Source organism: Corvus hawaiiensis, chromosome 6 (assembly GCF_020740725.1).
Source record: "Corvus hawaiiensis isolate bCorHaw1 chromosome 6, bCorHaw1.pri.cur, whole genome shotgun sequence".
In the NCBI taxonomy this organism is placed as follows: domain Eukaryota; kingdom Metazoa; phylum Chordata; class Aves; order Passeriformes; family Corvidae; genus Corvus; species Corvus hawaiiensis.
The window spans coordinates 62,166,463-62,183,309 of record NC_063218.1 but is presented as its reverse complement, the minus strand read 5'-3'; the positions used below and the strand labels follow the sequence as shown (position 1 = coordinate 62,183,309).

Here is a 16,847-nt window from a genome sequence, read left to right as displayed (position 1 = left end):
TGAGCAACGTCACAGAATAAGAGCTTTTTTGTTTTCGGTAATGTAGAATAGTCCAGCTACATCAGGAACACAGGTGTGTGCTCTGTGTAGCTGTATGCTGATAATTTTACACTGCAATACAGTTAAAACCAGGGACAGTAGTTATGTTTAACTACTACTTCCAAAGCCTTCTGAGAAGGGCCAAAAATTTTCAACCTCTGTTTAAACTCTATTGTTGGTAGGTTTGCTATTGGTTTGTAACTCCTAGAGATTCCTTTGAGAGATGGGGTATCCTGGTTCTGCAGTACACTCATCCTTTGGGGTCTGTCAATGGTCTTGGGCGCTTCATTGATTCTTGACAAAGCACACAGTGTTGTACAGGCGCTGATAGGATTTTCAGTTCTGTTAACAGTATCATTAAGGCGCTTGCAGTTGCTGCTCCTCTGCCAGCTTGTCCAGCAGGTGAATGGCTGTGCCCTGGGTCCATGAGAAGGGTGCTCAGCAACACAGGCTCTTCTGCAGTGTAGCTGAATTGCACATCCAAAGCCACATGAGCCAGAGCTAAGAGTTCATTCTGAGGTGAAGCCTTACCAGAGAAACTCCTGAATCTGCTTTATTTTGTCTAAAGCCACTTGGTACTATTGAGCCCAAGATCATTATTACAGAGAATGTTTGAAACCTGGAAAAAGCAATAGCAGCAGCTGCAATTTGACCAGATCTTTCAGTGATTGAGCCGGGAATAGAATCCAAATTTCCAGATATGTTCAGTCAGTCATATCGTCATTACTTCAGTTCAGCCTATTGGCATGCTGGAGTGGATTATGCCAAACTATCTAGGGTAATGTGTACGGTATAGAATAGCTTTATTTGGGAACATAACATTTTTGCTGCCCAGGGCCCATCTGTTTGTTCTTTAGAGCTGTTGCTCAAGTATAGATTTTTTCACACACTTGAGTCCAGCTCACATTGGCGAGGGGTGACAAAGGTAAGGAAGGTGTCATTCAAAACATAATACATTCAAAGCATAATGCTCGTTCACATCAAAATGATGATGGTATTCACATGGAGTAATTTCTCTGTATCTGGAGGATTGCTGTCTTACCCTTCAGCGTCCTGAAGTTTGTGAGGCATTGCTAAGGGCTGAAGGATTTCCCATCATATTCTCCCCACCACGTGAGCTGTTCCTGGTGACGGATGGCTCGTGGGCACCGAGTCGAGAAGGACACAGATGGTCAAAGCAATGAATCTGGGAGAGCTCTGAGGAGTGTGTGCTTTTGTCCAATCAGCATTTTGCTCATTTCACCTGTGAGAAGGAATAATTATTGAATTATAGGCTTAATGGGAAAAAAAATGACAAGTCTGTCAGGATTGCACAGGAAAATGTTACCGGGTTGCAGAAAGAGCAGAGGATTTCCAGGGAGATCAAGGATAATGGGGAAATGGCAATTGCATATTTATGCAGATGCTTTTAAACATGTACAAAACTCTGCAGTGTTTAGATGATTTAGGCTGATCTTCAGAAAGCATTGCTTACGTTTTCAGTCAAATCTCAGTACAGTGTATAGGACATGGGTGGGTCTGTAAATTTGGAAGTTGATGAATCGCTGTAGTCTTGTGCCTGAGCCCTGTTGGTGAAACACAGATTTCTTTTTGTGAAGTCTGAATAGACATTGTCTATGTTTGTGGCTATTAATAGTAAAAATGCAGATTAAATTGGAGCATTTTGTGTTTACGTTTTCCCTTGTTCTTAAGCACTTTGTATAATCCATCATGAGTTCCAGTGCTGATTTAAGGATTTGCCATGAGAACAAAGATTTAATGAAAACTGATTATGATCTAGTTCAAATATTTTATGCTTGATAGAGGTGATTAAATTTCTCTTTGGTTTACAGAATGTCCCAGAAATTTGGACTAGTTAGAGGAAGGAAGTTTATAAAGTAGTTGATCACGTTTTATTGTGGGTTTCATTTTCATTTCCAGTAGCACTGCAATGCTCCTGTGTGTTTCTGTAACCAGGGGCTGCCAGTCTTTTCATCTCTCTTCTCACCATACCATTGTGTCCTATGAAACCTATTCCCCTAAAAAATAATCCCTCAAAGGCTGTTGTCCCTTGCTTTTGTTGTCTGTATCACACTGTCTTTTAATTCTTGGAGCATCAGTGGTTGCTGTTGAAGGTGTGAAATGCTGTGAGGTAACGGCAAGTGTAGTACACACACACAGTTAAACAGCAGTGGGAAAGCTTGGAGAAACACACTTCACTTAGTGATGGCTCCAGAAACTACCTGCAGATACTCCCACTGCCAGATGGTGATGTTTAGGTGCTTGTGTGACAGCTGTCAGGTGTGCTGGAACCGAGTGATTTGTTTTGGACAGGACAGTTTGAATGCTCTCCTGTTTGGATTCTCCTCAAACTGCCTTTGTATTGCTGGGTTAATTGTAGGCTGTTCCTGGAGAAATGCTGCAAAGTAGGGGTGATGATGGTTTTACCAATGGGATTCCAATTTAAGCTTGCTGATACTTATTTATTCTGCTTTAAATAGTCAGCCAGTGAGAAAAATGTCAGTGTGCTTCCTTTACTGTCTTTATATAACAAAAAAAATTCGACAAGGTTATTCTTTATAATCACTACTTATAAGAATATTTCCTTTGGGCTAAAGCTATTCTCACTATATGAAAGGTCTGATTTCAATTTGCTGCTTCTATCTTTGGTATTTTGCAAGGTAGAAAGTACTGCTTTTCTGACCGACCATGCTATACCAATGATTTCTCCATATTCATTTTGATAAACTATAATTTCAAATAGAGCTGAAGACAAAATTATTTTTACAGTTCACCAGATTTTGGGGAAGAAGAGAGAAACTTGGCTTCAGTTGTATCAACACTGCCCCTTTCATGTATTAATATAAAATAAAATTAAATAGGGTGTTTTAGTTGACATTTTGCTCTGAAACCAGGTCAAGAATTCAATGTATATGGCTTTAGAGGCTTTAAAACTCTGAAGAACAAAACATGGGAATTTCTTTGTGAAAAGAAACCCAGCTAAATATAAATTGAGCTCCTTTTACTATTTGTTAGGGTTATAGACAGCTGTGTACATACCAGCTGTTCTTTGTAGGTTTTCCAATCAGTTGAGGTTGCCAAGAGATTGACTGACTTTGTTGGCAGCTGTTAAAAAGGCAAATGTCAGTCTTCCACTACTATTTGTAAAAGCTGTAAATAGTTACTTGTTCTGAAAATGTTCTTGGGAGAAGGAAAAGTGCAAATGTGAAAGTAGTGTAAGAATGATAGCTGTTATCCTGAAAGTGGGAGGGAGGGAATCAATGAGGTTCTCTTCTCTCTGTCAGGTCACTTCCTACTCTTCAGATGCAGACAGAAAAGTGGTTATTTCCAGTACCCAGAAATAATTTTTTAGGTTGTAAGGTAAGAATCAGCCAGAGCTGATAGCAAACAGGAATAAAATTCTTGAGTAAGAATACTTGCTCTTTTCAGAAAATGAGGTCTTTTCACAGAGGCTTCTTGTTATTACAAAGCCCTCACCTGAATTTCTGTTTGGGTGTCTGTCTCCAGTTATGAAATATATTTTTAGTCTCTGTATAGAAGCCAGAATAGGCTGTTCCAAATTATTTTCTTCAGTCATCAAGTTTCCAATCATTTCCTGGTAGTGGGATTCAACTACAAAGAGATTTTGTCATGAATAGGAAATACCAAAGTAGTGTGTGAAAATTAAATTTTTGTGTCTAGTCTCTTCTATGGACAAATGGGACTCTAAAAAATAAAGTAGTAGAAAAAGTGTCTTGTCCAAGAGCTAAAAAAAGTTCTTTTGTTTATTCTTTTAAGATGTTAATCACTTTAAGACAAAAGAAAAAAAACCAGTCCTCTTTATGTGTGTCTAAAATAAAATTCCACTACTCTGTTTCTGTTATTACAGTCTATCCTGACTTGTGCACCATCAGTCTAGTAGCTGTTGGGGATATGAATAAACATGTGGACAAGCTACTTTTCTGGGAAGATGTGTATGGCTTTGACATGTCTTGTATGAAGAAGGCTGTCATTCCAGAAGCTGTTGTGGAGGTGCTGGATCCAAACACACTGATATCTACAGCCAGTGTCATTAAGGTACCATATTACCTAATGCTTAGTAGGCAGATTAGAAGTTTCCTTGGTTTATGGAGGAGGGGCAAAAATTCACATGGCACACAAACTTTGGTATCTTCAAAATTATAGAAGTGCAGTAAGGTTCTTGCTGTTAAGACTGGAAGGTTTGTATCAATTGCTTTTTTTGCCAACTTTGAGCTTTTAGTAAGGTAATTTTCCCACATTTAGACTGTTCTGTTCTATGATTTCTTCTATCCAAAACCAAATTTACTTTATGCTTTACTGGTAATAGTGCATGCATGTTCCTTTCTAATACATGCTGTCGCAAGCAGTCACTGTTCAGCTCAGGTGTAGGTGCTTATCAAATTTTGTCATCATGCAGAATGTAGCATAACTGTTGTGCTGAATGGCTTTATACTCATTTATTCTCATTTAGCCATCATGGTTTTTAACATAACTTAAAATCAATGCATGTGCTCATTTGCTGGAGTTACAGTACAAAGTAGTAAAATTAATGAGTTGAGGAACAGTGGCATTATAGGTAAATTGTTTTAATCAATAGCTATCCCACAGAACAAATGGATTATATTTTGTAGGGAAAGTTTTAAAATGTTCCAATTCATCATTATGATTATTACAGAAGGTACTTTTGTGTATTTGCTCAGATCAGGTGTGCTGCTTGTTCTGTATAGTTCATAATGTAACTTTTCAGGAAGGAAAACATTCCCTAAAGAAAGACAAGGCAGCATGAAAAATCATAAAAGGCTTTGGGTTAAAGATCATCCAGTTCCAACTCCCCTGCTTTGGGCAGGGACATCTTCCACTAGAGCAGGTTGCTCAGACCTCCCTCCAGTGTGGCCTCAAACACTTCCAGGGATGGGGCAGCCACAGCTTATCTGGGCAGCCTGTGCCAGGGCCTCACCTCCCTCACAGGGAAGAATTTCTTCCTAATATCAAATCTAAACCTGCTGTCTTTTAGTTTAAATCCATTCCCCCTTGTCACTCCATGCTCTTTTTAAAAGTCTCCCTCCATCTTTCTTGTAGGCTCTGTTCAGGTGCTGCAGCCACAGTTAGATTACCCTTAAGCCTTCTCTTTTCCAAGCTGACCAGTTCCAGTTCTCTCAGCCTTTCCTCACAGGAGAGGTGCTGCATCATCTTGGTGGCCTCCTCTGGACTCACTCCAACAGGTCCATGTCCTTCTTGTGCTGAGGACCCCAGAGCTGGATTCAGAAATCCTGCAGAGAGGAGGGAGGAATAACCCCATGTACTAAAAGAGGCTGGGGGCCTACTGGCTGGAAAGCAGCTTTGCAGAGAGGAATCTGGGGGTGCTGCTTGATGCCAAGCTGACCATGAGCCAGTAACTCACACCCTTGTGGCAGAGGCATCCAGCAGCATCCTAGGCTGCATTAGGAAGAGGACTTATGACCAGCAGCTCAAGAGAGATTCATCTTCTCTTGCATCCCAGGGAGATGACTTTTGGAGTGCTGTGTCCAATCTTGGGTTACCCAGTGTGGGAGTGAGATGACTCTCCTGGAGTGAGTCCAGTGAATGACTGCAAAGGGGGTTCTCCAAAGGTGTCTTTCAAACTAGTTATTCTGTGATAGATATAAAGCCAATTTGGCAAATCAAAACCCCCCAGTTTTAACCCATACCAGTTTATGCTGTAGTTTACCATGTGACTACATGAACAAGGTCAAGATGCCTGTGAAAACTGCTCCTCTCAACAAGGGGCAGCTGCCATCAAGAAGCAACTTTCCTGAACAGACTGAGCTACTATGTGTAGTTCCATACCACTACTACTCAAACGGTCTGTTTATTTGGGCATGTGAGGAAGAAGAGTTTCAGGTGTTTTGTCACATGGGATTAGGTAGTTTTTTAGTCTCTTCCCATTTTTTGGAAAGCTGAAATAGTATTGCCGTATAGAAGTTGTCTCATAATGAGAACAACTAAACAACCTTCATCTAAAGGGAGATCTGAAGTGGCATTCCTCACTGTCACTGACAGAATTTTATTACCCTTTTTGACAGCATATCAATTGTAATACTGCATCCACTCCAGACTTGGAATTCTCTTCAGATTTCACCCTGAGCATTACAATGAGCACACAGTGTACGGTAAGACAATCTTAGTTTCTTCATACATGGTCGGTATCACATTGGACTAAGAGACAATGTATTAATTATCCTTAATTTATCATCAGTCCTTGCCTTGAAACATTAATTTCTGCAGTATAGAGGTGTCAAATGAGCTCCTTCTATAAAGAGAGATGGATGTAAAATTCCAGTAATGGTGTTATGGGATAATACAGGTAGCTGAGGAAAGGGAAGGGTAAGGAGCCTTAACACTGGGATCTTTCTGTTTTGTTCTCTAGCCCATTTTCTGAAATACAAGAAAGTCTGGTGTTAGCTTGGCTAAGTAATGCATTGAGTTTTCCAACACTACGTTATAAGCAAAGGCAGGATGGCCTAATTTTTACAGTAATTTCACTAATTTGCTTCTATATTAAATACAAATTATAAGTGCTTTCTACCAATTTAATAAAATACCATCATCAAATTTGACAAAAGTTTGCATTACACTCTGAAATCTATAGTAAAAACTGAAATTTTTGCAGTCTGGAGTATTCTGAAACTTTTGGGAGTTTCAAGCTTAAGTCACATAATAAAATCAAGTGTAAAGGGGTAATTTTAAACTTACTTCTAATATATTGAGATTAAGTCTGCTTGAGCAGGTTTATTGGGCTTTTGCACGAGTATACAAAGAAGAGCTGCAGGCTTCCTCTGACATGGACACAAAGAATATGTTTCTATATGATATAAATTGCTTAGGCTGATGACAAAATCTTGGATGCCTGCATCAGGCAATGTAATTCCTGGTTTGGATGTTAGTTCATGCTGCTGCGTTTGCCAGCGTTTTTGCAGTGTAACAGTCTGCATAAGAGTCTGCTGGTGTTACAAAGTGGAATTTTCCAATGTATGTCGTTAAAATCATTATCATTTTTAATTAGCAGGTGTGTACAAATACTTCATATTTATTTGTCAGTTATCACCAAATTAAGTAAATACACAGTAACATTTTTTGTTTTATTAAATGGAAATATGTATATTTTATTGTGCATACAGAAAAAAACCCTCCTGTTTTAAGATATCATAGGATAATCTAGTTGCCTCAGGGCAGGGTCAGATTTGATTTGAGATCAAGCTCCCTTGCAACCCTGGTTTAATTTTCTTAATATGGCCACATTTTAGTAACTGATTAAGCAGAGATCTTTACACAATGTTGGCCGTCTTTCTGATGTTGGGTAAATCAAAATAGCTTATTTTAGAAATATTGTTTTCCCCAGCACTAGGCTCTTACAAAAACTTCATTTCTGTTCTGTGATTCTGTGGTATCATTGGCATATAAATCAAGATGTATACCTGCATTTTATGACTTCCAAGAAGAAGGGGAGGGAAGGGGGGGAAGAGCAGTGTTTCTGAAATTTTGCAGCGAATGCAGGTTCTAAAAAATGATCAGAATGCTGTAAAGTATTTTGCAGTTCATAATTTAGGTTTATTGACACTTAGAGTGAAATTTCCACAGTTTCTATGATGGACTGTAGAAGTTTAGTTGAGGGTTGACAGTTCATCCATCATATCAGGCTGCCTAACCTTGCAGTAAATGAACAATAAAAGTCCATTATTTATGTTGAGAATTTTTGAGGAGATGCTTTAAGATTGCAATTTGTTCTTTGAAAATAATATTTGATGTTTTTCTTATTTGCATATGTGTTTTGTTGTTCTGCTGGCTTTTCATTTTCTTCACAAAAAGAGAAAGTTGCCTACATTTCCCAAAATTCTAGGATTTTGTACTTGTCTCTTACGATTTTTGGGGGGAGGGGGGTGTTTAAATATGAACATCGCTTTGTTTACAAAAAATATTCCACAAAACCAGCAATTAGGAAATCCATCTTTATATGCTTGTATTTCATTTCAAAGCAGCTTTTCCTCAGCCATGGAAGTGTGGAAGCAGATTTGGTTGTCGTGTTCCTCCTGGTGTTGCCATCAGCATTGCTGATACCAGAGCAGTGCTACCATCAGAGCTAGGACTGGTTCTGTTGAATAATCTGTCCATAGAAACCAGGCAGCTGGAAAATGTAGGGGCACATAGTTCTGTTATTTGTTCTGGGGATCCTACTGCAGACCAGCTCCTGGTTTGCAGTGTCCCTGGCTGTGGGGGGTGGGTTTCCATGCTCCCTCCCACGGCACTGTGTGCATGCCCCACAGTGTGAGGGAGACATTGCTACACTGAGGTGTGTCAGCAGCATGGAATGCAGGGCTGCTGTTGCTGAACTTACGTTTGCAGGAGCTTTGCACTGATGGGATTTAGCAAGCAGTTGGAAAAGAGAGCTGTGGGCTCTTCTGGTTGGAATGTGCAACATAATGTTAATGGTTGAAGAGCTGAACTCTCAGCTGGCATCTCTGGAAGTAACAGCCACATCAGGGTGTGCTGCTTCTTCCCATCAGCCTGTTTGCATGTCTGTGCTAACAGGACAGGATGCTGGAAAAGCTGGCAGGAGACAGAACCATAATGTAGTTGTTTTAGCAACTCATTACCACATTTGCTCGGATCATGACTTGGAACACCCCCAGGACCCCTCAGTCAGGAGAGGCTTCACTTCATGTTTCTGTGGCAAAATCATAGAATGCTTTGACTTGAAAGGGACCCTATAGATCATCTGGTTCCAACCCCCTGCCATGCCCAGGGATCCCACCCCCTGGATCAGATTGCTCCAAGCACCAACCAGCCTGGCCTTGAACACTTCCAGGGATGGGGCAGCCACAGCTTCCCTGTGCAGCCTGTGCCAGGGCCTCACTATCTTCACAGTAATAATTTCTCCTAGTAACTAATCTAAATCTGTCCTCTTTTAGTTTAAAACCATTCCCCCTTGTCCTAGCACTATCTGCCCACGTAAAACAATGCTAAATTCTTCTAAAATCTGTCCTTAGTTTTTCCTCAGCTGACTGTTTTCTGGGTTTGGATTGAGTGTACTGAGGACATTGAATTCCCAGCCATCACGGTGAGCTTGTGTAAAATAGAAAAGCTGTGCGGTTCACAAAACTAAGAGCATAGCATTGATGCTTCTGATTTGCTTGTCCTTCCACCTATTTGAAGCTACCCTCATACTTTTTTATGACCAAAAATAAAAAAAAACCCTAGCAGAGTATTAAGTCGTGCTCATAAGAGATCAGCCTCATGTCTTACTGTAGGTGCATCTTGAGTGTATTGCAGATGATCCTGTAATACATTGAGTCATAGCCTAAAAAATGATTTAGGCTCTAAATAGTTTTTTTCTTCCAGATGTTCAAGAAAATAAGTAAGTCTTCAAAAAAAAAAAAGTGTATAAGAAATACAAAATGATTAAGCAAAAATAAATGTTTTAAAATGACCTTGTATATGCTAGTTAGTCTTTTAGAAGTCCTGGGACAAGGTGGGGTAGTTAAGGCTTTTTTCAGAGCACACACTGCTTCTGTGAATTTTTCCTTTATTCCTCACATGCTTTGCCCACAACGAAGTATTTTCTAGCATTAATTTTATCTATCATTATTTTAGCTTTCAAAGATTGAAGATTTTCAAAGCGTGAAACGGTTGCATGGAATCATTATATGAAATTGTTCCAAAGCACTTTTATTGCAAGTTGACTTGATTTCAGTCCTACAAAGATAATAGCAAAAAAAAAAAAAAAAAAAAAATTAATTAGCCTGCAGAAGTGCATTTTCCTAATAAAGAGCTAGGGTTTGTCACTGCTGATTTTAATGAGACATCTGGCTAATATCAGTTAGTAGATGCTGCTAGAAAAATACTTCATTAATTGTATTCTAAGTTGATCACTGTGTGAGCTTTTGAGATAAAATATAATGGTGATTACCCTCAGTATAGAAATCAATTGACAAACTTTCTCTTTTGTTTGCAAGCATTTCCCCTGTGAGTCCATCAAGGTTGATCTTTCCTAGCTGAATAACAATATCCCCTGAGAGGAAAATGGCAGTATCTCTTCATTGCTCCCAGGAGATGTTGTCAAAGAGCAGGGGATGTGTATAAAAAGTGGGAGGGAGGAAGGGGGTGAAAGAAGGATAATGAACTAGAGGACGTGACTGATGTATTAAAACCTTCAGGAGGAAAAAGGAAGTTGAGTTGACTAGAGAAAATTATTCTGATTATAGAAAAATCTTTGCTGGTTAAAATTTCTTTAAGTGTTAGGCAGTTTCATTTCTTAATATCTGGTCTTCCACTTGGCAGCCAACAAGAAGTATTAACATAGGAATCTTCGGTTCCAACCTTATGTGAGAAACTAAGTTTTTTAAGTTAGAAATCTGGTTTGGGTACCACAGTTAAACCCAGCTCAAATGCCTGATTTCTAAGTAAAGGAAATACTACTCTACCATGCTACAAAGCAGGTCTAGTCCTTCTCAGCTCTTTACTTACCTGTAGCCTCCTCTGCAGTGATCTCCAGATTATTAATCTTGAAAACATAAAATCACTGGGTTTTAATTGCCAGGGGTTTCTTTTCCCTGTGATAAAACCACAGCAACTCTGCTGCATGGATGACAAACATTCCATCTCCATGCTTGGATAAACTCCATCAAAAGCACATTATCTCCCACTTCTGTGGCCAGCTGTCTAATTGTATTTGTTGTAGCCACTCACTGTTGGTACATGATACTACTGAAGAGCAAGAATGATAAATTACTCACTGTAGGTGATAGTGATGATGATAATTTTTAATTTCCTGGTTCCTAAGTGAATTAGTAAGGTTGCCTGTGAGTTCTCATAAGGAATTGAGCAGTCTCATTTGTTTTGTTCTGTTAAAATGCTGCACGTACAGCCAGCCATTTTCTTTAGGAAAAAAACCTTAGCATTCAGATGTATTTGAATTAAAATTAGACTTTTCTTTGCACTTCACCTAAAGGCTCTGAATGGAGGAGTGTAAATAATATGTACTAATACTCATTTATTGTATGTTAAAGCTTTTTGTGGTTTTATTATATTTGGTGCATGTTATGTAAATAAATGGGGAGGAAAAGTAGTCTTGAAATCATTTATCTGGGAGGGAAGAAAAACAGTTTGAAGACAGGTGAATCTTAGTGGGAGGACCTGCTTAATTTACAGGTTTTTCATATGTTTGCATGGACACCTTAGAAACCCTCAGTGATAGATGAAGACCTTAAACTGCATGAACTCTTCATCAAAATGTGTGGTCGACAAAATCGGGTGGGAGTTCATGGCTGCTATTTTAATTTCAGGAATATTTTATTTTTAGTTGAGGGGACTCTTTGTTGACCTTTATAGGATATTGCTGTGCAGTCTCAGTAATGTATATCTATTAATGTATATCTGATCCTAAATGTTTCCTTCATTCTTTATTTGGCCACCTTAGTTCCCTGGGTAAATAGATTGGCTTTGTTCTGGGGTTGGAGTTTTTGTCCTCGTAGCTCGGCTTTTCTCCTGGCAAGTTATTTGAGAACAAGAAGAATAATATTTAGGTAGTGTTTCCCAATATTTACTGTCTTTTGAGGCTCAAGCATGTGTCAGGCTGGTGTTGTAGTTATTTATTACCAGTTTAGAAGTCATTATTTTTGTTTTCCTCTTTCATGGTATTCAGGAGACTAGCACTTGAAAGATTTTTCCAGAGAAGATTTAAGTTCTTACTGATTAGTTGTAGGTGAAGTCGTAAATGAGCTGTCAAAGGTGTAGCAAAAAGATGAGAGAAATTGCAGAAGGAGAAATAACTGTTATCATTATCCTTTAAAAAAATTAAAAACAAGAAGAAAAGAATCCTAGGCAGTAGTTGTAAAGCATCATTTAGAATTTATGGGGAAGTTATTTGCTTGCTCCTTTTCTTTAGTTTGACTTCTTGTAAAAGAAACCTTTAATGAAAATCTGGCCAGCCCTATGTTTCATTTTAATATGCATGTGTCTGTGATTGCTTCGAGTGTGCCACTTGTGATTTTTTTTCCTTATATTTTGCTGCATGTGATAAATTATACAAGAGGGGAGGACCTAATCTTCCTTCAAGTTGTAAGCATTGGAAATCTCTTTGTTTGTAGTATTGCATATTTAATAGATGCTTGTGATTATTATAGCTACTGCAGTTTGGGATAGTGTTCAAAAGTGAAATGAAAGGAAAGTATTTTGGACTTCACTTTTACAGAAGTGTTTTTCTGAAATGCACTCAAACATAAAAGATACCTAATTGTGCATTTTGACATAAAACACCAAGTTACAAAAAGAAAGAAGGTATCAATTCCTTAAAAGAAGATTGTAAACAAGCCCACCATTTTACAGCTAGTTTTTTATTTTCAAGTATTTCAACTGTGATTTGTGGCGGTTTTTAGATTTATGAGATTTTGTTTTTAACTTAACAGGACTAGCGATTATAGATAAAATTGAAGAAAGTATCATCTGCATGTACTTTACTTCTACCTTCTTTTTCTTCTTTTCCCCAGTACATCAGTGTGGGATACCAGATCATTTCTGAAGTGGTGCAGTGCATACACTAACACACCGTAAGAGTGGTGCTGGTTGTTTTGGTTTAGGGGTTTTTGGAGTGTGTTGAAACAGACCTGTGTGATGCTGTCAGAGATTTTAGTTTTGCACAGCTCTTTCAAGGAAGACTGAACCATTGGCTCAGTTGGTCAGAGCATGGTACTAATAATGCCAAGGCTGAGGCACCAATCCCATATGGGCCATGAACTCAATGATCCTTGTGTGTCCCTTGCAACCCAGAATATTCTGTGACTCCCACTGCTTCATGCAAAACCAGAAATTCTAATGGTTTGTATCAAGCCTTTTGCAAAACACCGAGAGGACAAATAATTTGAACTGTGTTGCCCCTTGTATCCTTCAGTACTTTTCCAGAGGCACAGAATTGTTTAGGTTGGAAAACATCTTTAAGATCATTGAATCCAACCACTAACCCAGCATTTTTAAGTCCAGCACTAAGCCATGTCCCCAGGTGCTGCATTCACATGACTTAAATCACTCCAGTGATGGTGACTCCACCGCTTCCCTGGACAGTCTGTTCCAATGCCTGACAGCCCTTTCGGTGAAGAAATTTTTCCTAATATCCAGTCTAAACCTCCCTTGGTGCCATTTGAGGCCATTTTCTCAAGGCCTCTTTTCAGGGAGTTGTAGAGAGTGAGAATGTCCCTTCTGAGCCTCCTTTTCTCCAGACTAAACACCCCCAGGCCCCTCAGCTGCTCCTCATCAGGTTTGTGTTCCAGACCCTGCCCCAGCTCCATTCTCTTCTCTGAAGCCTCTTCAGCACCTCCAAGTCTTTCTTTTGTCATTCTACAGAATCACCTGGCAGGTTTTAGGAAGGCTGGGTGTGCTCTTTGTAAGGAGTCTGTAGGCATCTGTGTAGCTGGCTTGAGATCCCTTTGGCCTGGGGCACACAAAATATGACAAAACAGCTCAAAAGCAGAAATACCTGAAAACACGAACAATAGAATTAAAATTTTAAGCATAGCATTGTGTTTGAATGAGCATATGAATGTACACAAACTATGCAGGGCCATGCAAAACATGAGAACAGTTGGTGAATTTAGTATTTCCTATAGGGTGTCTGTTCAGAAATAAAACTGAACTTACCTAATGAAAATAATGTCTTATTTGGATAAATTGAGTGCCTTTCAAAGTGATGTTACTGGCAGGGTGACACATGCAGTCTAACACTCAAAATCTTCCATGTGAAATCAGGGAGAGGAAAAGGAGGTAGTTAATGTAGGCTGGAGTTACTGGGAAGCTTTGGCATAGAGTTGAGATGGATGTTATTACCTGGATATATGCAAATAACTGTTTCTGTTGAACAGCAGGTTTAAACTTTTTCAGTTTCTTACTTTAAAAGGGTGAGCCACAGGCTATGTGCATCAAAGTGAGATATATTTATTCTGTGCTTTTTTGCTTTCTGTAGTTCCTCAGCTGTAATTGGCTTGTAGAATAGCTGTCATAAGGGAGTATTAGACAAATTTTGCAGGTGGTCAGTAACTGCTGGGTTTGGTATTAGACTTCTTATTTTCCTACAGGTTTAAAATATGAGAGAAGAGTTGGAGATTAAACACACCGTTGGTAAAAACCAATTGCATAGTTGTTTTCAGAAAGATCATCAAACCGTGTGTGTGGTTGGTTCTTTTAGTTGGCTCAAAAACATTTTGAAAATTATTAATGAAAGATACTCATTAGATTTCTCGATTGCAATAGGTGCTCTTACAGTTAGTTTTCAAAATGTCATTTAAACTCTCTCCTCAACGTATTTAAAAATATAATTTCTGTCCAGTTAAGAGGCTGGGGTTGCCTCTTGACACAACTCACCAGAGTGTGTGTTTTGGTCTTGGGGTGCCTCCACTGCCCAGTTTTAACTGACAGAATTTTGGAGAATGCCCAGAGCTGTTCACAGGAGCATATCCTCAGGAACTTGAGCAATAATATTTTTCTAGTTTTGGTTTCTTTTGGCTCAATGATTATTTCAGTGTTCAATATTGAAGGACATCTATCCATTTTAGAACATAACAAGAAGAAATTAATGGATCAATGTAGAACTCTTGTTCTCTGTAATCCCTGGAGCTCTGATTAAGGCAATCTTTGTGATGTGTAATAATTATTATTACTACTGTGGATTAGCTATTCAAAGTCAGTGTTTCAGGTTGTTTCAGATAGGGAAACCACTGATATTATAAAGAATAAAACAGTTATATATCCTAGTCATTTACAAAAGGTACAAATCCTGTTTCCCTTAACGCAGAGGAGGCAGCAGGGAACGCTTTCTTTGCTTGTAGCTGAGTTTCTTTTCAACCTGAATTTGACCCCAAAAAACAGTTATCTGGGGCCTTTTCTCAGGGTAGCATGTAGGGTGTTTCTGTCACCTGTTGTTACCAAGTGTATGGATAATTGCATCCACTTTAGCTATGGTTTGTCTGCTTGAAGCTTTTGACTTTTTGATCCAAGATGTAGCTTAATTGTCTTGTTTTCTCTGAAAGCCAGATTTTTTTTCTCCTCGATGTATTTTTGTTGTCACAACCTTGTTTTCCTGCAGTAATCATATCCTAGGTGTTATTTGTAAGTATACCAGCAGTATTGAGCTGATGATTGAAAAATGTTTTTATGACTTGGTATATCTCTGACTAATGTCCAGAAAAGATTGTGCATCAATGAAAGTAGTCTGATGGGTCAATAGAACTTTGTCAAAACCTTCTCAGTCTTTACTCAAAAGGCATATTAGAGACAAGGCTTTAATTCACTTGGGAATGAGATTCTCAGATTGAGTGATAGGACTTTACTAAAAGGTTGGAAGAGTCACTCTTTCCACTGTCTGATGCTCATTTGTCATGAAGGGCTCTCAGTGTCTTCATAAGTTTTGTATTTTAACTCTTTAGCCACGCTGGAATTTGGAACTTGCCAGGCTTGTCTGGAGTGCCCTTCGTTGAAAAGCAGGTGCTTTAGCGCAGTTTTACTGCTTTAGCGCATGGTGTTCTCCACTGTGTTGGCAACATCTGGTTTGGATTTATACTGGAGAGGAAAAATACCAGAATGACTTACTCATATTATGTATTTCATCATGATAAAACCCTATACCCTAATTTTGTAAGCATGTTTGACTTTTTTTTCCATCACAATCTGTGTGTGAATCTGTATGACGAGTGTGCTACAGAACTTGTCCTTTTTAACTCTTCAGAGCAACCAGTTTCCTGGTCCTGGACTAGGAGAAAACCCCTAGTGCAGTAAGAGGGAGGTTAAAATAGGTTGTTTGCAGTGAGTGTTCATGGAACAGGCTTGCCATCATTGCACTGGTACATACTTTGTTTGAATGCTCTCCAGCTGATGTGGGGAGAGTCCCTTCCTCCCATCACAGGGACAGAGAGAGTCCCCCAGCTGAGTAACTTCAGCTCAGCTGTGGAGCTGTGGTTACTCAAAAGCTCTGTTCTGGGTCATTTCTTCAGGCTGATGTGATAGAAAAGCCCAACTTGGCCTTGGCACCAGGGTCTGATGTGCTTTAGCCTTTTCATAGGACAGGAGAAAGCAAATAAAGGTGAGCATGGACAGGATTTCACAGGTGAAACTGGAGTGGATATTTTATTAGCATCTTCCAGCTGTTTATTTGGGCTTTCTTGGACTCTCACAAGCCATTTTTTGTCCAAAAAGCAGTCCAGCATTAAAAGACTGAGTGACTAATAGCGTTGATATGCTGCTTTGTGTGTGAACATTTTGTATCTATTAGGTATCAGGAAAAAATTCTTCCCTGAGAGGGTGATGAGGCCCTGGCACAGGTTGTCCAGAGAAGCTGTGGTTGCCCCACCCCTGGAAATGTTCAAGGCCAGGTTGGATGGGGTTGGAGCAGCCTGGTGTAGTGGAAGGTGTTCCTGCCCATGGCAGGGGGTTGGAACAAGATGATCTTTAAGGCCCTTCCAACCCAAACCAGTCTATGTTTTCTTTTCCTATTCAAACTGGAAGAAAAGTCCCACTAATAAATTAGGCACTGAAGAGAGGGGTTCTTGAGGTTAGGAGTGGGATGGCAGGAGGGACAGAGAAGGAATCATATGAAGAGTTACAAACTATTAGCTGCTGAGAGGGCCAGCAGGAAGCATTTGTGAATGTTTTTCCTTATCTGTGCATGTAGAAGAGGAAGAAAAGTACTCCCTGCCTGCTTTTGCTCTGCCTCTGTTTGCAGGGAGCTCCTGTGGAAATTCTGTTTAGCCACACAGCAAGTGAGCAAATCATGCAGAATCCCTCGTACTTGG

General features: G+C 39.4%; 1 protein-coding gene across 1 annotated transcript in view; it reads left to right on the top strand.

Moving 5' to 3' along the window:
• Positions 1–16,847, top strand: part of PRMT3 (protein arginine methyltransferase 3) — a 55,244-nt gene that overhangs the window by 27,795 nt on the left and 10,602 nt on the right. The window contains exons 11-12 of the mRNA XM_048307644.1: positions 3,908–4,095; positions 6,102–6,188. Of these exons, the coding sequence (XP_048163601.1) occupies positions 3,908–4,095; positions 6,102–6,188 (275 nt within the window). The remainder of the gene's footprint in view (positions 1–3,907; positions 4,096–6,101; positions 6,189–16,847) is intronic.